We start from the raw sequence: 22,532 nt of genomic DNA, 5'->3' as shown, positions 1-22,532 counted from the left end.
TTTACTCCAGATCAGGATGGATATTTGAAACTTTCAAAGTAAACGAGTGCAACAAATCTTGTTTCGACAATTACGATCTATTCAATCGCCTTGAATTCCACATTCTAGCAACATAATAAATCTTCTGATTTGTGTACCTATAACAAAACGACTTGAAGCAACACTGACTGGCGCTTTAAATATTTAGTGTTTGTCTGAATTACTACCCATTAAAATCGCTTCTATAATCTGCTCCCATAAAGTCTTATCAATTGCAACATTTACGATGTGCAATTGTTTGGATCGTTTACTGCGAAAGTGTCGGTCTCACCATTCACGAAGTACTCATTTAAGCCATTTTTCCGTCCAAACATAATGTGTGATACAGTGGCGGTAAAAAATGTCTTTACCTATTGCCTTAAATTTTCATTTTAGAAATTTATAATGTTTGAATAATTTCATAAACCTATCATTATGAATTTAAAATGACCTGTTTAGGCTCTGAGAAGGTATATTTAAACTTATCGGTACAATCACGAACCAGACTGTGGATCGTCCATCATATTGGGGCAAACCCTTTCCCCAGACAGCGGATTGATAACAGCTCGGCGAGTGAGTAGTGTCAGTCGGTTGGTCGCCGTGGCCGGTTGAGAAATGGCGTGCCGTCGGGTTCTTAACTTGTTCGTTCTGTTAGCTGCGGTTGTTGTGATTCTTCAGAATAATCCAGTCGCCGAAGCCGCCGCTCGAAATGGAGCAGCAATCATAACAAAGCGGGACGGCCTGTTTCCGCTGACGTTGATCCATTGGAACGATTTCCACGCGCGGTTCGAGGAAACAAACGTCCTGTCCACTCGATGCAACCGTGACGAGGGGGAACGCTGCATTGGGGGCTATGCCCGGGTTGTTGCTGCGGTTAGAAGTTTAACGGTTCAGTATAAGGAGAAGAATCCGATTTTCCTGAATGCTGGGGATAATTTCCAGGGAAGTACCTGGTACACTTTGTTGAGATGGAATGTGACGAGCTACTTCTTGAACTTGCTTCCGGCAGATGCGATTGCCTTGGGAAACCACGAATTTGATCACGGAATAGCTGGGTTGGTTCCATTTTTGGAAAATATCAAAAGTCCGGTTTTGGCGGTGAACATCGACGACAGTGAGGAGCCCGGTATCAGAGGAAAGTATCTTAAATCAAAGGTTTTGGAGCGAGACGAGAGAAAAATTGGAGTCATAGGAGTTATCCATCACCTGACGAATACGCTTAGCATGACAGAGCGATTGAAATTTTTGGATGAAGTCGAAACGATCAACGCTGAGGCGGCTCGGTTGAAGGCCGAGGGTGTAAATATAATTGTTGTTCTTTCGCACTGTGGTATTACGATTGATAAGAAAATCGCCGCTCAGTGTCCGGATGTTGATATTATTGTCGGGGGACATTCGCATACATTCTTGTACACGGGATCTACCGAAGGCTTACCGGATGTTGCAGAAGATACCTATCCAGTGGTAGTCGAGCAATCCAGCGGAAGAAGGGTCATAGTAGTCCAGGCTTCCTGTTTCACCAAATACGTTGGACGGTTGACGGCCTACTTTGATGACGAAGGAAAACTAATGGAATGGGAAGGTAATCCGGTTTACTTGGATGATTCAATCGAACAGGATACCACAATCATGCGGGAGTTGATTCCATGGCGCGAGGAAGTTGATCAGCAAGCCAAAGGTTCTGTCGGTTCATCGAGGGTGATTCTTTCAAAGCCCGAATGTCGCCTAGGAGAATGTAACTTAGGAAGTCTTATCGCGGACGCATTCGTCGATTTCTTCACCAACAGAGCCGAAAGCGCGGACGTGTGGACTTTTGCAGCCATTGGAATCACAAACGATGGCGGTATGAGAACATCCATCAATCGAGGACCTCTCACATTTGACGATTTGGTCACCTGTGTACCGTACGAGAACACTGTTGACACTTTCGACCTCAAGGGACAGTACCTTCTGGAAGCACTCGAATACAGTGCTAGTCGGTACAACACAGCGGACTTTCTACAATTTTCGGGCCTCCGAGTTACCTTCAACATCACTCAGCCACCAGGTAGACGAGTAGCTTCCGTAGATGTGCGCTGTCGTGAGTGCCGAGTGCCAACGTATGAGCCGCTGGATTCAAACAAAACATATCGATTAGCGGTAGCCGCCTGGATCGGTAACGGGGGCAATGGTTACACGATGTTTGCCGAACATCGGACCAATTTTGCAGTAGGTCCGCTGGATATTGTCGTTCTGGAGCAGTACGTAACCCGAATGAGCCCAATCCTACAGGGTACGGACGGTCGAATTCGGATTGTTAAGTAGGTAGTTCTACTCATATGTAGAAAACAGTCTGACTTTTAACGAACAATAGCATTATATTTAGGGAAGATTGATGATCAATTTTTTATATTTCTTCTAAGAAAAATAAATTTTATATTTCATTCAAACAAAAAAAAACTCTGAGTAAATCTCCGAAATATCCGTATCCGTATATCAAACTGCAAAGCAAAGAGTTTATTGATATGTAAAAATTACAAAAAAGGAAAGAATTCATGTTGTTATGAAACTCTTGAATACTCCCTTCATAATTCAATAATGTTATTATTGTCTAGTAATTTTGGCTATTTTTCGGTTTAAGGATTCAATCAAACAACTTAGCTTTTGAAATGCCCGACGTTTCGTCCATTTTTGGTGGTCTTTCTCAAAAGAATTATCTGTCTGTTGTTGTTGTCAATTTAGTTTTTGTCCAAAGTTTAGGAGTCCAGTGTTTTGCAGCAAATACTGAACTCCTTAACTGCCGCTCATAGCAAGTCCGTCCCATTTGCGTTTTTGTTGAAATGAGAAAAATGGCATTGAAAAATCGTAAAAAGTCTTTCGGTAATTTGGCACTTTTATGCGTTTTAAATCAAAGTAATCAACATAATCTGTCTTTGCTACGGGTAATGAAAGATTTCTGCTTTATAAGGATTATTTTTTGGTTTTGATTCTGTTGAAAATCATTTGCTGGACCTTTATGGCTGTGGGACCGACTTGCGATGATTTATGCCATATGGGACCGACTTGCGATCATTCGTTCAATGGGACAAATTTTCTTGAGGTTTTTTTTTTCAATGTTCTATCAGAACAAAGTACTGAAAACAAAATTTTCTCTTCAAACTACAGATAAAATTGAAGTGTTTCCAGCGATAAACTGAAAAATGATGAAAACGCAAATGGGACGGACTTGCTATGAGCGGCATTTAACTCCTTTCAATTTTTGTTTTGTTTTTTTATGTTACTTTTCATCTTTTTTTTGTTTCTTCTCTTTGTTTTTGTTACTTTTTTTCCATTTATTTTCTTTGTGTTTTTAAATATTTCTTCTTAAATTTATTTTGTTTTATTTACATTTTGCATCTATTTTAATTTTTTTCCCTTTTCTGTTTCTATTTTCCAAGTTTTTTTTCTTTTTATTTTCATTCTTTTTTTTATGTTTCTCTGTTATTTTTAAATTCTTTGTGGGATTTCTTTGTTTCCTATTTGTTTTCTTTGTGTTTTTTTTTATTTTATTTCCTATCTTTATTTTTCTTTATTTCTTTTCTTTTTTAATCTTCCTCTTTTCTTCCTTGTTCTTTTCTTTCTTTTTCCTTTTTTCTTATTTCTCGTTTCCTTTTTTTCTTTTCTTTCTTTTTATTTCTTTTCTTCCTTTTTAACCTTTCATTCTATTTGATCTTATCTTTCTTTTTATACTTTTAAATTATTTTTTCTCTTTTTTCATTGTTTTCTTTAAGTTTCATTCAATAATGTAGCTAATTTTTCTATTTTTAATTTTTGTTTACTTTTTTTTCTATTTTTTATTATTGAAATTCATTTTTTTTCGTTAATTTTAAATTTTTTGCCTTTTTCTTTTTAACTTCTTTTCAATTTTTTTGTATCTTTTTTTGTTTTTTTTCTTGGTTTTTTTAAGTTTCTTTAAGTTTTTTTTTCTTTTTATAGATGTTTTAAGCTTTTTAAATGTTTTCCTTGTTAACTTTTCAGTTGTTTTTGTTATTTTGTTCCATTTCTTTTGATTTATTTTTTATTTTTAATTTTTTTGATTTTTTTTTTTTTATTTTTTTTATTTTTTTTATTTGTTTTTAAATTTTTTTAATTTTTTTTGTTTTCTTTTCAATTTTTTTTATTTTTTTTTTTATTTTTTTTTTCAATCCTTTTTTTACCATTTTTTCACCTTTTTTAAAATTTTTTATTTTTTTTAATTTTTTTATTTTCTTTCTCTATTTTTAATTTATTTTTTTTTATTTTTTTCAATTGTTTTATGTTTTTCAATTTTTAAATTTTTTTAAATTTTTTCTTTTTTAAATTTTTTCAATTTTTTTATTTTTTTCAATTTTTTTATTTTTTTTTAAATATTTTTTTTTTAATTTTTATGGTTTTTTATTTTTTTCAATTTGTTTACATTTTTTTCAAATTTTTTAATTTTTTTTTATTTTTGTTAATTTTTTTTATATTTTTCCATTTTTTTTTTATTTTTGTTAATTTTTTTTATATTTTTCCATTTTTTTTTCGTTTTTTCCAATTTTTTTTTTGTTTTTTTCCAATTTCTTTTGTTTTTTCCAATTTTATTTTGTTTTTTTCCATTTTTTTTTTGTTTTTTCGCTTTTTTCTAGTTTTTTCCATTTTTTTTGGTTTTAACCCTTTTTTTAGTTTTGTTTTTTCCATTTTTTTTTGTTCTTTCAATTTTTTTTCGGTTTTTCCATTTTTTTTGTTTTTTCCCTTTTTTTTTGTTTTTTCGTTTTTTCCATTTTTTTTGTTTTTTTCATTTTTTTTTTTTGTTTTTTTTCATTTTTTTTTGTTTTTTTTCATTTTTTTTTTGTTTTTTTCATTTTTTTTTTTGTTTTTTTCATTTTTTTTTTGTTTTTTTCATTTTTTTTTTTGTTTTTTCCATTTTTTGTTTTGTTTTTTTTTCATTTTTTGTTTTGTTTTTTTTTCATTTTTTGTTTTGTTTTTTCCATTTTTTGTTTTGTTTTTTCCATTTTTTGTTTTGTTTTTTCCATTTTTTTGTTTTTCCCATTTTTTTCCATTTTTATTTTTGTATTTTTCCATTTTTTTTTTTGTTTTTTCCATTTTTTTTTTTGTTTTTTCCATTTTTTTTTTGTTTTTTCCATTTTTTTTTTTTTGTTTTTTCCATTTTTTTTTTGTTTTTTCCAATTTTTTTTTTTTTTTGTTTTTTCCATTTTTTCCATTTTTGTTTTGGTTTTTTCCATTTTCTTTTTTGTTTTTTCAATTTTTTTTTTGTTTTTTCCATTGTTTTTTTGTTTTTTCCATTGTTTTTTTGTTTTTTCCATTGTTTTTTTGTTTTTTCCATTTTTTTTGTTTTTTCCATTTTTTTTGTTTTTTCCACATTTTTTTTTGTTTTTTTAATTTTTTTTTATGTTTTTCCATTTTTTTCCATTTTTTATGTTTTTCCATTTTTTTATGTTTTTCCATTTCTTTTTTTGTTTTTTCCAATTTTTTCCATATTTTTGTTTATTTAATTTGTGTTTTTCATTGTTTCTTTTATTTGCTTTTTTTATTTGTTTTTTCAATTTGCTTTTTTTATTTGTTGTTTTAATATGCTTTTTTATTATTTTGTTTTAATTTGCTTTTTAATTTGTTTTTTTTTATTTGCATTTTTATCTGTTTTTTAATTTGCTTTTTTATTTGTTTTTTTTTAATTTGCTTTTTGCATTTGTTTTTGTTTTTGCTTGTTTTTAAATATTTTTTTCAATTGTTTTGTTTTAATTTTTAATTTTTATTCTTTGTTTTTAATATTTGCTTTTAGTATTTGTTTTTTTAATTTGCTTTTTTAATTTGTTTTTTTTTATTTGCTTTTTTTTTGTTTTTTTTTTATTTGCATTTTTGTATTTTTTTATTTGTTTTTTTTTTGGTTTTTTATTTGCTTTTTTGTATTTTTTTATTTGTTTTTTTTTTTTTTTGGTTTTTTATTTGCTTTTTTTTATTTTCTTTTTATGTTTTTTAATTATTTTTTTTGAAATTTTTCCTAATTGTTTGTATAATTTACTTGTTTCCTTTGTTTTTTTTATTTGCTTTTGTAATTGTTTTTTTTTATTTGCTTTTTTATGTATTTTTTAATTATTTGTTTTTTTTTCTGTTATTTGTTTTTTTCTGTTATTTGTTTTTTTATATTTGTTAATTTTATTTTTTTTTTTTTCATTTTTTTTCTCATTAATTTTAGACTATTTTTTCACTTTTTACAATGAAATTATTTTTGTGATTTTTTCTTTTCATATTTGTTTCTTTTGGCTGATTGGCAATTTTCATAATCTTTGTAAGGATTTATTTTCTTCATTTTTCTATTTTTGTCAAGTCTGTCTTTTTTTCGTGCTTGTAGTTCTTATGATTTCTGTCATATTTTTTTATACAATTTTGTAATCTTATCCATTTTTTTCATTTTGGCCATTTTAATTGTTGTCATTGCACTACTTTGAATCTCACTCAATCAGCACTACTTTGAATCAATTTTTTTATGGAACGCGTGGATATTTATGAAAACCTATTCCAGAGATAAAAATGATTGGCCCATGGTATTTGTATTAAAATATTTTAATGTTTGTGTGAGAAATTGAAAAAAGCATGTAGAAAAATTGGAAATTCTAACGATTTTTTTTATCAGATTTGATTATAAGATGTATGTAAGCCACATATTTAGAATGTTTGGATGAAATTTGCAAAATTGTATTGGAATGAAGCAACAATTTCAAAACATAATTCTTATTGATGGGCATTTACTTTAAAAAAAAATCATACTGTTTAGTATTAAAAATCGTCTTAAACCTGTTGTAATAAAAAGTAGCAATCTCCCAAACGTAGCGATCGAAGTTTTTAAAGTCCGCGTTAATTTGATTGTATCCCAAAGCTTAATCGTGCGTATAATCAAAACCACCAAAAACGGGAGCATCAAGAAGTGAAAATCATCCATCTACTAAAAATTAGAAGTCGTTTCTGAGAGTTCAACTTGAAAAAAAGTTACGCCCTGGGCAGACCAACGAAGCCGTGTGTTTTCAGAAGCAAAAACAAAGAATCGCGAAAGAGGAAAAAATGGGGAAGTAAATTACCATAACCGAAAACCGTGAACCAATCTTCCGAAAAACCTACCATCGAGCCAGCAAACCGACCAAGCGACCGATTTCATCCGGAGAGTACCGAAATTAATTAATTTATAACAGACTAACACCCGACCGAATCTGCTAACGAGACGAGAGCAGATCAGACGGTTCTTTCGATTTCGGTTGCTACGGAAGGCTCCGGGGGCATTTGGTTCAAGATTCGTCCTTGGGCCAACCAAAAACAACCGCAAATCGGTTCCCCCTATCAAGCAGAGGCAGAATAAAAACAACAACTCCCGGAACGCTGCGGCGGATAAACGATTTCGAATTGCCGGAATGAAATAGCACAAGCCTCCTCCATCTGAGAGAGAGGTTGAGCTGAAGGTTGATTGAACTTTAAGCCTCCGTCCCGTTTCAAAGGAACGACTCTGGAAATTGATGATTTTGTTGATCCGTAATTTTCTACGGAAGCTCCTCAAAGCGTTGGGCGAAATCATTAGTGGAATGCTCGGGGTTGTTTGTGAAGATTTTCAATGAAATTGTTTATTGCCTATTGGGAGGAAATTGAAAGTGTTTCCATGTTTAAATATAAACGGCTCTACAAATTGATTGAAGTTTTGATTAATGTTAATTTATCAAAATTATTAAAGCAGTTGTGGAAAGAACCTCGCTCTCCAACGAAGAATTGTGGGTAAACTTCTTTGCAATTTTTGCGGAAATTAAGAATTCATGAGAATTTTCTTACCTATTAGTATGTTATTTAGTTTATTTCCACAAATTTGAACGGATCTTCGAATTATTGTGCTTAAAACCCGAAATCATTGCTTCAAACCGAGAAAAAACAATATTCCTATTGGTTTTTCATAGTGAACCTGTATATAAGAGAAGTGACATCTGAAACACAAAATTCCAATCGAGCAAAACAACTGTCAAAATCGATTCCAATCGATCCGAGCATTTTGTCGCAGAGCTTTTACCTTTCTTATTGAAAACTCAACCAAGGAAGGTATTGTGATTGTTGTTATAGTTCAAGCAGATAATTTTTTAGCTAGTCATATGAATTTATGATACGGTGCAATTTGTTTCAATGCTTTGGTGAATCGTGTTTCTAGTTAGAAAACTAACTGATTATTAACGAAATTCAAGTCATTCGTACCGTTTATCGCGATCCTTCGGGCATCGATTTCAATGTTGTTTGTTGGATAGAAGGAGCGTTCACTTTAGAGCTTGAACATTGAGCCAGAAAACAGTGCTGGGGATTTTTTGTCCAAGATTTCGGCGATGTTGCCACATATTTTATTTTAAGAGGGATCAGATGTCGCTTCTCTTATATGGAGGTTCACTAGTTTTTCAACTTGTTGCGCTACACAGCAAAAATTATTTCCTGTAAAATTACGCAAATGTCCTGTAACAAAAAGGAGCAGGACATTTACCGTAATTTTACAGGTCGAAAAACAAATTACGTGAGATTTAATTCTTAAATTGCTGTAATAAGAAATCAATCTTCGCTAGCTTTTAAGGAAAAAAAAATTAAAATTACAGGTTGTGTTAATTACAGGTTGATTTATTTTAAAGGTTGCAGTTTCAGTGACACGTAATAGTCAAAATTTTGTTCTGTTTACAAAGTACCCTGGCATCAGTTTTGTCGTACTTTCCAAAGCGCTCATCTATATCAGGTCCTCTTTTCCCATGGAGAGTAAATGAGAGCAGTTATGTCGCGTGCTGCTTGTTTCCTCAGTATTACAGTACAGCATCCATACGATTGTTTGTTGTTGTAGGTGTCTTGCAAAGACGATGACGAGATGGGAGTCAATCCGAACTGTTACTTGCTGAAGCCAATTGGAGATTATAGCGACAGTAGCGTCACCAAGTCCTCCATAGTAAAGTTAGGGCCTTTTGAGAACAAGCATATAATTATAAGGAAAATAGCTTCTCATGTTACTGTTTAATAATTGTTGGGCAAAATTTTGTTATTTGCAAACAGTTCTCACATAAGAGCAGACATTTCAGAAGAGAATTTTTATAAATGGAATACGATACTTGAATAAAAAATAATTTTAAATCTTTTCCCAGTACAATGAACAGCTCAAAAGCTCCGTTGATTCAAGACAAAATCTTCAAATTTGTTGCTGGTTAACAGAAAACAAGCGTGTACTAAATGGCAAGATAAACACTAGTTTTCGAAACTAAATGTACCGCTTAGCTGTTATCAATATTTTTTCAAAAAATGTTTGAAATTTCTGAAGAAGACCTAAAAGTTGGATTTCCTTGCTTTTTTAGAGATCGCTGAAGAAAAAGGACATAGTAAATTTCAATTTAAATTCATCGAAAATTTAAACTCACACGACCCCCCCTTGGGATCAATGTGGTACAAAGAAGGTGATGAACAAACACACACACTATTACAGAACTCGTTATTCAAAAAGTAAAAAGATAAACAAAACCTACGTCACTTGCCAGGATGTTTATGTATCCTAAGCGAGAATCGTAAACAGCAGTTGGCAATGATTTTTTCTCCAGTTTTCGCTGTCGATTGTTGTTTGTTTGAAAATGCAACTGACGTCACGAATAGTCAAGGTTACAATGTTTACAAAAAAAAAACTTTTACTAATAGCACTGACCACACTGACGTGACACTTAGAACAAAAATTCAACCATTTTCTGTCTAATTTTTTGTTGTCAGATTTTGCAGGTTCGCAATACCGACGGCAGGTGGCGAACCTGAAAAATTTGACAAAAAATGCCCTGTAGGAAAAATGGTCCTGTTTAGCCCGATTTTATCGTAGAAATTGCGTGTTTTATTTTTAAAGTTGGGTGGCATTTCCTAACTGGGATAGCATTTCTTCAAATCGATCGATGCGCACTCTGGAATCGACATTGCGTACTGTTGGAAAAATTATCCAGAAAACGAAATCGAGTGTCCAGTCAGTATGGTCAGTGCTAATAGTGTTTTCGTTTATTAGCAGTGGCAACCTAGTTATCCATGAGTTTTGTCCTAACTGCTGTTTTTGTGTTCGTTTATTGATTCAGAAGTTCACTAGAATAGTCCTAGGTTTGAACCTCAAGCAGGCGGTTGCAACCCGTAGAAGTTGTCAGTGTTGGGGGTAAGCATAAGGTTGACTATTGCAACCATATATTTGCATCGTCCCGGGTGACGATTCTGTTTGTTTATTCAGAGAAAGATTTGCCCCGCGCCAGTGGAGAAAAACGAAAACGGCATAACACTTAGCACGGGATTTCCATCGCCACCTGAGATATGTATACAGGTTGCCTTGGGATATAATAGGTAGTAGTAACGAGCCTCTATAATCAAAAGAGACGAAATGTCACGATTGGAATTTTCGATTTTCTGTCAGTGTCATTCCAATCGAGCAAAAGACTTGTCAAACTGGAAAATTTGGAATTGCGAAAGCGGCGGTAGCGAAAGTATTATCATTCATATCTGTAAACAAAGGGTAATCAAAACACATGTTTTTGAATGCTCTATTTCGATTAGAAGCTAGATTCTCAAGGTCTTATTTCTTGGTACTGAATTGGTAAAGTTATAATTTTTTAATGAAAAACATGTTGGATTTTTTTTTTAATTTTAAGTTTTCATTGCCAGCACAAGATGTTGCCGGATCAGCGGAGTCGAAAGGGAAAGTTTATCAATGAAAGTTGCGGATTCCAGTATAGAATCCCCCGAAAGATGGCAGAATGCGAGCAATTTCTCCCGTTTTTTTGGTTCAGTCGGGAACCGGAAGAAAAATATATTTTTAAATCCAGGGCAGGTTTTGTTAGAACAATTTTTTGCCAAACACTCCATGATTGACTTTTTTTCTATTGATGACAATACCAAAAAACAGCTTAGTTGAAACAGCAGGCTAGACCAAAAACCACTTCCGAATAAAAATAAACGCAACCAGAATTGAAGTCATGTGAAGTTTGAAGCAAAGCAGTGCTGCGCCCAAATGAAAGCGGGGTTGCTATATGATTTATTCTTGAAAGGATCAGATTGCGTCTCTTTTGTTTTTATTACAGGCTCTTTAGGTAGTAGGTGTAGGTAGTAGGTGTACTGCAAGGAATATTTAAATAAGGTAGTGTCGAGAGCCATATTGGATTTTTTTTTTTGTGACGTCAATAAAACGAATATATCGAAAATTTATATGCGAATGGCAGAAATTTCAAAGAAAAACATGTTTTAGAACGAAAATGAATTCCAATTCCATTTGGATTGTGTTGTAAGACCTCTATTTCACTATGTTATGAAATTTTCTGGTCCTTTGAAGATTGTATAATGTTTTTTTCTCATTTTAATAATGAACGCAATGTCATCTTGAAGCTAAAACGTTCAAAAACGAAGATAAAATCTACTTTAAAAAGGTCTAGCTGGTAGTTATTGAGTGTTTAACTGATTGTCATGATTTTTATCCAATCGGTTTACCATATTCAATTCTTATGTAGAACAATTAACATCAATTGATTATTGTTAACTCGATTTCCTAAAATGCGAATAAATAATTGTGGTTTTATATCACAGTTTGTTTTTTGATAACTTTTTTGTAATAAGGATCTTAACCTGCACTGACTTGATCATTTTCATGGAAGACTTTGAACTAATTTTTAAGTTTTGCAAATTTGAGTAGGGAAAATCCACCATTTTTTCGAACTTCGATGGTCTATTTCATACAAAAATTACTCGAAAATCCATCTTTTTTCGTACCAATCTTGAAGAGCAAGAATCCTTCTAGAATAACAGGTATTAAAAGTGGAACATTTCCAGCAAATTCTTCAAATTATCAATGAAAAAGGCAAATTTCCTAGTAAATTAACAGATTTTTCGTGATTGTGACGTCGCAGTGTGTACTAATACTAAAGCAGGGCTGCCTCGACACTACCTTCTTTAAATATTCCTTGGGTGTAATGATCCTTTGAATAAACGAATAAGCCATGTTGGTTTTCAAATTGGCTACCATGGCTACGTTGCGTTTGTTTACAAATTATTTCTCAATCGGCGGAGACCTGATTTTGTTGTTTTATTTCTTAGAGCAAGTTCACTGGTGTTGGGAAAAAGTGTTAGAAATTTTCACACTTGTGGCACATTTTGAAAATTTTGTGATGCAAAAATAGCAATATTTCTATCACATACGGCTGAAATAGAAAACCTGCGGAAAAAAATACAACGCCCAAAGATCTTGAAAACGTTTTTACATGGTAATGTCAAAATTTCTACCACTTTTTCCCGACACCAGTGAACTTGCTCTTATAGTGCTCGTCTATGCTGCTGCCGGCCGATCGGTTAAAAAAAGTGGCAATAAGCTACGCAAGGTATATCTGTTTAATTTTAAATAAAATGAAATCAAATGTTGTCTTAAGGTGTTACTTACAGGCTGCTGATATATCCCGAATACTCTTTTTTGCTGTCGGTAAGTGAATATCTAGTAGTGGAATTGAAAATTGAAACAAAGGTTATAAACTCTAGCTGACTGGGGTTGACAACGCAACCTCGGAGTCACTAAAGTAAGCCTTCTGATCAGGTCTTATTGGAAGTTGGAAGTGATAAATGCTGTCTGGAAGTAAAATCGTCAATTGTAGGATGAAATCGATCGATACAGGGTATATTTTTACGAGACAGTGACTAAGAGGGAAAAAACAAGCCAGAGAGCAGCAAAAGAAAACAAGATGATATTAGGATGGTAGTTGATCTAAATTATAATGAGATTTTTGTGAATTAATAAAGAAAAAGTTGTGATATATGATGTGTTATTTCCTGCTTTTCAAAAAAAAAATGTAAAGCATTATGGGGGGTTTCGGACTGTGGGGAACACCAAAAAATGTTGAATTTTTAGATGTTTCATGCCAACATCCTAGTTGTTTTCAGAAATGTTGAGAACCTAACACACATCTTTGAAAACTATACTAACACAAGACGCAAATGCTTGCGGTCAATTTCCATTCATTCTCCGGTTGAGGGAAAATGTAGCAAATGATTATTTCTCGAGAAGGTATCGCCGTCAACAGGGGAAAAACTGAAAATCTGACGCCCGTAACACCTCTTCAATAAAGTCACAGCTGGGTTTGTCGTAAGAGTGATCTGAAAACGGAAATGAAACATGATTACTTTTCACTACACAGATATTTTTTCTTACATGCGTAACAATCTCTGGTTCATGTCCGAATTTATTGTAGTTCTGAAAGGTAGAGTTATTATGCACACTTTATACAGGAAAATTTTGAAAACTTTCACTTTGAGCGTGTTTTATTAATTGCAATATTCACTATTCACATAACTACGCCCTGAACGCAAACAAATTTTCCGATGTTTACATATAAAGATATCGAGCGCCTCCGCTCTTCATCTCCGCGCTCTCCTCGCCTACTTATTGCAAAAGTCAGCAAACCTTCTAATTTAACAACCTTGCTTTTTCCTAATAACAAAACGTCAAGGATTCTTCTGGCATCTCGTATCGAGCGTTATTAGATAATTTTTAGGCCCAAGCATTGTTGCATGGTCGTATTATGTCACATGGTCGATTATACGTTGGGATGGGGTGATTTATCCAATAGGATGAAAATCCCTGAAAAAAAAATAGTCGATTATGTCACATAGTCGGATTATGTTGGATGATCGGATAATGTTGCATGATCGGATAATGTTTCATGGTCAGATTATGTCGCATGGTCCGATTATGTGACGTGGTCGATTATGTCGCACGTTCTGACAATGTCACATGGTTGGATTATGTGGCATGGTCAAATTTGTTGCATGGTCAAATTTGTTGCATGGTCGAATTATGCCTCATAGTCCCATTAGGTTATATGGTCTGATTATGTCACATAATCGATTATGTAACATGTTCTGATAATGTCACATGCTCCAATTACGTTGCATGGTCGTACTGTTGCATGATCCGATTATGTTGCATGGTCGATTATGTCATATGGTCGGATTATGTAGCTTGGTTGAATTATGTCACATAGTTCGATTATTTTGCATGTCCAGATTATGTCACATGGTCGGATTATATTGTGTCGATAGCAGCAGCAGCAGGTAAGTATCGGGCAGGACCGAAGCAGCAGTAGCAGACCAGGTAAGTAACCCAGGAAATTAGCAGCGGTGGCAACAGCAACCTCAGGCAGGTAAGTATCACGTGGGTAAGTATTTCTCTTCGAAGCAATTCACTTAGTCCTTGGTTTCCACTTTCTAAACAACTTTATTCTTCATTTCTCCTTAACACTTTATTTGTTTATCTTCTTTCTTAACACTTTATTTTTCTCGATTTATCTTAACTTTATTTATTTACTTAACTCTAGACAAATAACTTCTAAACTTTAATCCGCGATAGGAGACACACTACTTTTTGATGTCACGTTGACGTGTTTGCTGTCACAAAGCTTGACGAAAGGCGAAATCCACACCGTGGGTTGGTCTTTTATAAACTGTTTCGCCCGGAAATTTATAATCGCAGGTACATTGTTCTTGCTGTGGCCCACTTAGCGTTCGATGATATCTTCAACGGGGGGTATCCTAATCTGACCCAACTCGTTTCACAACGAGATGGCGAAGAACACATTTTTCGTCTCACGAACATCCTGGCCCCTCCAGAAACGAGGTTTCTGGCATCACCGTGCAGCTTCTTGATTCATCGATTAATCGATGACGACGAGCTCCGCTTGCCGTGGGTTGTCCCTCTTCTAGCTGATGTCGACGAAACAGCCTCGTTGACATCTAGAACGTCATCCTTCATGGTAGTAGTAGTATGTTGATGTTTTACCTCAGGAACATAAATATTGCTCTGCAAAATTTGAGACCCGGAAGCAAAATTTTCGAAAAAATAAATTTATTGGACAGGTTCTTACCTTGTCGCAATTTAAATGCGCCTTGTATAAAATAAGATTCATCAGCATTCCGAGCAGCTCTACTTGTCGTCCGTGGTGTTCAGCTGACCCGTTTTGTCGTCGTTCTGGATTTGATGTGGTGCAATAGGAAGCAAACATATTTTCTGGACACAGCGAGTTGTTTTTGCCTTCGGTGTTTGCAGCGAAACTACTCTGATGATACCGTCGCTCCCAGGATGAACATCGATTATTCGGGCTGTTGGCCATCGCATTGGAGGAGTATTCTCGTCCCGGAGGAGAACTAATTGGCCTGGTTGGAAAGTGACTGGTGGACGGAACCATTTCGTTCTGGGTTGCAAGGTGGACAGATACTCCAAGTGCCACCGTTTCCAAATATCTTGGATGATTTTTTGAACTTTTTGCCACTGTTTGAGTCTGTCGTAATTGATGTCAGAAAAGTCTCTGTCGGGAACTGCCTTGAGGGCTGAGCCAGTCAGGAAGTGACCAGGGGTGAGGGGGTCAAAATCCGAGGGATCGTCGCTGAGAGGAACTAATGGTCGCGAATTAAGGCAACATTCAATTTGACAAAGTAACGTTTCCATATCGTCATAGGGTAAGGAGCGTGTTCCCAACACGCGAATAAAATGTTTTTGTGCCGACTGGACCGCTGCCTCCCACAGCCCACCGAAATGAGAGGCTTTCGGCGGGTTGAAGTGCCAACGAATCTGCATTTCTGAACAGCTTTTGGACACCTCGGCTCGATGATTCTCAGAACGAAGAAGACGTTTGATTTCGTTCTTTGCTCCCACAAAATTCGTCCCGTTGTCGCTGTATACATCAGTGCACAGCCCTCGGCGAGCGACGAATCTTTTGAAGGCTTGCAGGAACTTGATGGTGGTCAGATCTGGAACGAGCTCCAGATGAACGGCCTTCGTGCTGAAGCATATGAATACTGCTACGAAAGCCTTCCTTGGTGATGCTCTCCGGTGTGGTGGTTGCAGTAATATTGGACCCCAATAGTCCACTCCAGTGACTGCGAACGGTCGGGTGGCAGTGACGCGCGATCGTGGCAACTCTCCCATGAATTGCTGCACCATTGTTGGTTTGGCTTTGAAGCATTGCAAGCACTTGTGCACCACCTTTTTCGTTAAGCTTCTGGCCCCTATGATCCAGAAGCGTAGTCGAATGATGGTAAGTAGAAGCGTGGGTGCTGCGTGCAAGTGTTTGCGATGTAAGTTTTCGACTAAGAGAGCGGTAATTTGGTGAGATGATGGCAAGATGATTTGATGTTGAGTATCGTAGTTTTTATTGGAATTTGCTAATCGTCCACCCACGCGTAGAAGTTGATCGGGGCCCAGGAAAGGACTGAACCATTTCAGTCGGGATTTGGGGGATATTGGTTGATCTTTTCGAAGATTATTGAGATCTTGTTCGTAAGTTTGCTGCTGAACTAATCGAAAAAGAGTTTTTTCTGCTTCGTTGATTTCTTCCACCGACAGAACACAGTTGAGGATTCTTTTGGTTGAAGGTAGTCGAAATATTTTCGCTGGCCGTTGACAGAAAGCGGTAACTCGGAGGAGATGCTGGTAGCTACTGAATCGTTTGACCAAATCATCTACAAACGAGGGCTCAGGGGAACATAATGTGGTCGTCATCATAGATGATTTTCGCTGTTCTTGTAACACGTCAGTTGAATTTTCGGGTTGAGCAGTAATAGATGGCCACGCATCTCGTTCTTCCTTTAGCCAAGCCGGTCCGTGCCACCAGATGTCACATGAAAGAAGTTCTTCTGGCGGTATTCCTCTCGAAACATGGTCTGCTGGGTTTTCGCTGCCGGGCACGTGATTCCAGTGGGAGTTGATTGTGGCGAGTTGAATTTTGGAGACTCGATTGGCAACAAAATTTGCCCATGTTGACGGTGAACAATTCAACCATGCGAGGACGGTGGTAGAATCGACCCAGAAAAAGGTGGGACAGTTTAGCTGAGTGGATGAGCAGATTTTGGTGTACAATTCGGCGGCATGGAGCGCACCACAAAGTTCGAGTCGTGGTATACTTATTCGCTTGAGGGGGGCAACCTTTGAACGAGAAGTCAGCAATGCTACGCGAACACAACCAACATTGTCGCGTGATCGCACATACGCACAAGCTCCGTATGCTCGTTCTGATGCGTCTGAGAATATGTGCAGTTCAATTGATGTTGCGTTTGGAAAAACTACACAGCGTGGGATTCTGAGATGTTCTAGAAGTGGCAATTTGAAGTAAAAGATGTTCCATTTTTTCGAAAGAGCTTCCGGTAGAGGATCGTCCCAGTTCAGAGTGTTGTCTTTTTCGTCCTTCAAAGTCCACAGAGATTGCATGAACAGTTTGGCGCTAACAATAACGGGACCCAAAAGCCCTAGTGGGTCGAAGATTTGAGCAATTCTGGATAAGGCAATTCGTTTGGTTAAGACAAAATTCTCCGGGTCGCAAGAGAGATGAATCTTGTAACGCAAATGATCCTCGGATGGATCCCAATTCAAACCTAAGGTTTTAATACATGATTCCCGATCTAAATCCACTGATGATTGTATTGCACGATTTTCCATCGGTACCTCGTCGATTACAGCTGTTGAATTAGACCCAAATTTTCGTAATTCGAAACCGCCAAGCTTGCAAAGTTCCTCCAGCTCCTTCCGAAGGTTCCTTACTTCGTCGATGTTCTGGCCACCCGAAAAAAGATCGTCCATGTAGAAATCTCTTTGCAGAATTTTGGCAGCGGAAGGGAATCTATGTTGCTCATCCTTTGCCAATTGCTTTAGTACTCTTGTCGCGAGGAAGGGCGCACAAGCAGTACCATAGGTAACGGTTTTCAGTTCGTAGGTGCTTAGTGGTTCGTCGTCATGATTCCTCCAGACAATTCTCTGCAATGGTGTATCTCTGTTATCGACAAGGATTTGCCGATACATCTGTTTTATGTCCGCAATCAACATAACGGGATGCATTCGGGAACGTGTAATGATGGCGCGCAAATCGTCTTGGATAATAGGGCCGACCATAACAGCGTCGTTGAGAGAGTAACCGGTGGCGGATTTGCACGACGCATCGAAGACGACTCTCAGCTTCGTTGTTGAACTGCTCTCTCGTATAACAGCATGATGGGGGAGGTGGTAGGATTGAGCCAGCGTGCCGGTGATGAATGAAATCTTCTGCATGTGCTTGAGATCTTCATATTCATTCATGAAATCTCGATACTGTTGATGGAAAGTCTCGTTGCGTTTGATTTTACCTTCTAGCAAATGAAATCGTCTGACTGCTGACTTGCGGTTGTCTCCTAGGTTGCTGAGTATGATTTCACGAGTGGGCAGGCGGACAATGTAGCGACCTTCATCAGTCCGGGCAACGGTTTCTGCAAAATGGTTCTCGCAAGCGGCTTCGTCCACTGATGGTCCTGGTTTGGCGTCATCCTCTTCGATTTCCCAAAAGCGCTCGAGGAATCTATGAAGCTCGCTGATAGTGGCTACGTTGGAAACAATCGGTGTGATCGGCTGACTGAAGGAAGTCTTTCCAGTAACTATCCACCCCAGCTCAGATTTGACAAGGACAGGAAGGGTTGTTCCGAGGGAAATTCGTTCACGGTATTTGAATAATTCGAAGAATATTTCCGCTCCAATGACAACATCAATAGGGCCTGGACGGTTGAATGATGGATCGGCAAGTTCGACATCGGTTGGTAGGTTCCAAGTAGAAACGTCGATAGCCGCAGACGGGAGTTCGACGGTAAGTTTAGGCAATACTAAGAATTCAGTCAGGGAAGCATAGTCATTGAAGCGGGAACGAATAGTCGCGCGAAGTTTGTATTTGGCGTATGTTGCACAATGGCCTATACCAGCAATGGGGAGAGAAATTTTCGTTCGATTAACTTTCATAGCCTGCGAGAGAGCATCCGTTATGAAGCAGCATTCACTGCCGGAATCTAAGAGCGCGCGAGCGGCGTGGACTCTTCCACTATCATCGACCAATTGGATAACAGCTGTAGCTAGAACTACTTTCAGTAGCTTCCCGTTGTTGATTGAAGTAGTTGTAGCTTGAATGAGAGAAGCGGCAGCGGATGTGGTTGGTTCAGGCTGATGTGTGTCTACCGAGTTGGGAGAGATTCGCTCAGGTTTAGAGTCTGGCTTGGGATGATCCTTGAAGCAAAGTTGAGTGTGATGATGACCATTACATTTTCGACAGGTGCTCGTAGATGGACAGTTTCGTGACATGTGCCCCTTCCGCAAACAATTTCGGCACAACTGATGACGTCTAACTTCCTGCTCCTTGTCCTCTATCTTCATGTGTGAGAACTGAGAGCACTTGTAAAGTGGGTGGTTCTCCGAACAGATGATGCACTTGCGTGTGAAGGTTTGCATCGCACCGAGACTGGATACGGATTTTGGGTTAGACTTTCTAGGTGGATTTTGAGTTAAGCCTTCAGGAATTTTGTTTCCGATACTCTGCAAGACCGTTACTCTCCGCTGGATGAATGCGACCAAATCTTGGAAAGAAATTGTGTTGCGTGCCGAAGAAAAATCCTCCCAATCTCGCCTGGTGGTAGGATCGAGTCGAATGCTCAACATACGAATGAGCATAACATCCCAGTATTGAGTTTTCTCCCCAAGTTGATTCAAAATCTTTACCGTTGCTTCAAAGTTTTCCACTAAAGAATGTAGATCTGTTGCGGATTCGCGTTTTAGTGCAGTAAACTCGAAAAGTGCGTCGATGTATGACTGTTTTAAACGCGCTGGGTTTTGGAAATGGTCGACTAACAGATTCCAGGCCACTGGATAGTTATTCGCACTAATAGGTATTGATTGAATCAATTTCAAAGCATCGCCGGTGAGAGAGGAACGTAAGTAATAAAACTTCTGGATGGTAGAAATCTCTGTCGATGCGTGAACGAGCGAGACAAAAAGGTCGTGGAAGTTGAGCCAACATTCTAAATTTCCGTTGAACACTGGGATTTTAACATCGGGAAGACGTATGTGAGGGTATCGTCCAGGGAAATTCGTCGATAGGTTAGAACTAGAGGCTGGTACAGGATCAGGAGCTTTATTTACTGCCAGGAGAAAACCTTTCACCCGGTAGTAATTGGTTTCAAATTCCGCACGTTGTTTCAGTAATTGGTCGATTGAAGGATTGTCGAGATTGTCGCAGACTTCAAGTTCACTTTGCACGTTGGTGAAATCGTTCCAAATGGTTCCCAGGTGTTCGATCCGTACTGGAACTTCCATTTCGTGTTGTTCTTCCTCGTATTCGTCCACGAACGTTTTAATCAAGTTGAACGACACCAAGATGCTCCTCAGCCGTTGCTTGAGAGCTTTTAACTTACGTTCCGCGGCCATTCTGGAACAAATAATGACCCGGTAGCACAAAACGATATAAGTAGCAGTTATAGGAACCCTAATTACCTTTTGTAGGCAATTCAATGCCTTGTATTGAAGATTATCTCAGCAAACAGGAACTATGTTGACCTTTCGAAACTCGTGGCTACGTAGTAGGAGGATTCACCAGATGGAACTCGGAGTTCGACGAGCCCAGGTCATCCGGTTCGAAGGACCATATGTCGATAGCAGCAGCAGCAGGTAAGTATCGGGCAGGACCGAAGCAGCAGTAGCAGACCAGGTAAGTAACCCAGGAAATTAGCAGCGGTGGCAACAGCAACCTCAGGCAGGTAAGTATCACGTGGGTAAGTATTTCTCTTCGAAGCAATTCACTTAGTCCTTGGTTTCCACTTTCTAAACAACTTTATTCTTCATTTCTCCTTAACACTTTATTTGTTTATCTTCTTTCTTAACACTTTATTTTTCTCGATTTATCTTAACTTTATTTATTTACTTAACTCTAGACAAATAACTTCTAAACTTTAATCCGCGATAGGAGACACACTACTTTTTGATGTCACGTTGACGTGTTTGCTGTCACAAAGCTTGACGAAAGGCGAAATCCACACCGTGGGTTGGTCTTTTATAAACTGTTTCGCCCGGAAATTTATAATCGCAGGTACATTGTTCTTGCTGTGGCCCACTTAGCGTTCGATGATATCTTCAACGGGGGGTATCCTAATCTGACCCAACTCGTTTCACAACGAGATGGCGAAGAACACATTTTTCGTCTCACGAACATATTGCATAGTCTGATTATGTCACATAGTCGGATTATGTTCCATGATCGGTTAATGTTGCATAATCAGATAATGTCACATGGTCGGATTATTCACGTGGTCGATTATGTTGCATGGTCCGATTGTGTTGCATGGTCGATAATATTGCATGGTTATATTATGTCACAAAGTTGAATGCAATGCGTGTTGCATGATAAGATTATATCACATGGTTGAATCCTGTTATATGGTTGAAATTTGCCATACAATCAGATATTGCCATTTTGACACTGTCACATGTTGATCTTTACGAGAATAGACCATAGGTTCACCCATTCTATACAATTTGATACAAGCTATACTTTGACAAAAAAAATCGTAATTCTACGTTTAGCGGTTACTACCTACCTCCTCTACTTTTTAAAATTGTATTTTTTATTCTTATTTTGAAGTTACCATATGCTGTAACTCCAACAAAAGTTCATTGAGATTATACTTATATCAAAAATTTCATAGAAACGAGATCATACAGGATATTCCAGGATCTAGTAATTTAAAAATTACCAGTTAGTAACAAATAAAATTATTTATATAAGATTTATGATAATTTTCAAATACTTCTATCTGAAATACAATTTTGAATTTTTATATTTTCAAATAATTTTTAATTTACTGCGTTAACAATTCTTGAATAATAATTTGATTATTTAGAATTAAGAAAACTATTATTTATTTATGACTAGCTGATCCCATACGAACTCCGTTTCGCTTTCAGTTTAGAATATGTCATGAACAGTTTGAATGAATGTCAATTGTTAGGCATTTTCCAGACGCATTTTCGAATGCATTGTTGAGCAATCATTGCAAAAATGTGGAACACGTTATATGTTCGATCACTTTTTCTGTCATTTGCTACTAAATTTGAAATCAGGAATCAATTGACCGTGCCAAAAAAAAACCCCGTTATGAATTTTCGTCGTGATGCGATATAATGTCACGTAATTGTTGCAGAAACAAATTTAACAGTTAATATGGAAGACCCCCTTTTTTGTTCTTTGATATGAATATTGAAATCAGAAATCAATTGACCGTTCCAACCCCCGTGTATAAATTTCGACTCGATCATTGCAGATCGGTGGCCTCTTTTACGAACTTTGATTTCTGAAATCTATTGCCCTTCCCTCAAAACTCCCGTGTTCCAATTTGCCAATCCATTGCATTAGAGATGTACCGAAAAGTGGTATTCGGCGAACGGCCGAATACCGAATATTGACCTTTTCAACTATTCGGCCAAACGAATATTCGGTCGAATATTCTATTGAGTTTTTAATGATAAAAAACCTAAGCGATTATTTCAATGCTTTCTATTTCTTTCATACTAATGCCCCTCATGTTTTTAGTCGATTATTTTCAACTAGATGATATTATCAGATGATGTATTACAAGATATTTTTTAAGTAGGAGTCTTTCTGATTCTTAAAATGCCACCATCATTAACTGAAAAGACATCA

General features: G+C 36.7%; 2 protein-coding genes across 2 annotated transcripts; one reads left to right on the top strand and one right to left on the bottom strand.

Moving 5' to 3' along the window:
• Positions 1-593: 593 nt before the first annotated feature.
• On the top strand, positions 594-2,409 carry LOC129754849 (apyrase-like). The gene has a single exon (XM_055751082.1). The coding sequence runs from the start codon at positions 634-636 to the stop codon at positions 2,320-2,322; it is 1,689 nt and encodes a 562-aa protein (XP_055607057.1). The 5' UTR covers positions 594-633; the 3' UTR covers positions 2,323-2,409.
• Positions 2,410-14,980: 12,571 nt separating this feature from the next.
• LOC129754061 (uncharacterized) lies at positions 14,981-20,263 on the bottom strand. Its single transcript, XM_055749922.1, has one exon. It carries the CDS (start codon positions 20,261-20,263, stop codon positions 14,981-14,983), a length of 5,283 nt encoding a protein of 1,760 aa, XP_055605897.1.
• Between the last annotated feature and the right edge of the window lie 2,269 nt (positions 20,264-22,532).

The sequence above is a fragment of the Uranotaenia lowii genome, chromosome 3 (genome assembly GCF_029784155.1).
Source record: "Uranotaenia lowii strain MFRU-FL chromosome 3, ASM2978415v1, whole genome shotgun sequence".
Taxonomy (NCBI): Eukaryota; Metazoa; Arthropoda; class Insecta; order Diptera; family Culicidae; genus Uranotaenia; species Uranotaenia lowii.
This window is presented reverse-complemented; position numbering and strand designations above follow the sequence as displayed.

Coding starts and splice junctions, on each gene's coding strand:
- LOC129754061 (XM_055749922.1), bottom strand. CDS start 20,263: ATGGCCGCGGAACGTAAGTTAAAAGCTCTCAAGCAACGGCTGAGGAGC.
- LOC129754849 (XM_055751082.1), top strand. CDS start 634: ATGGCGTGCCGTCGGGTTCTTAACTTGTTCGTTCTGTTAGCTGCGGTT.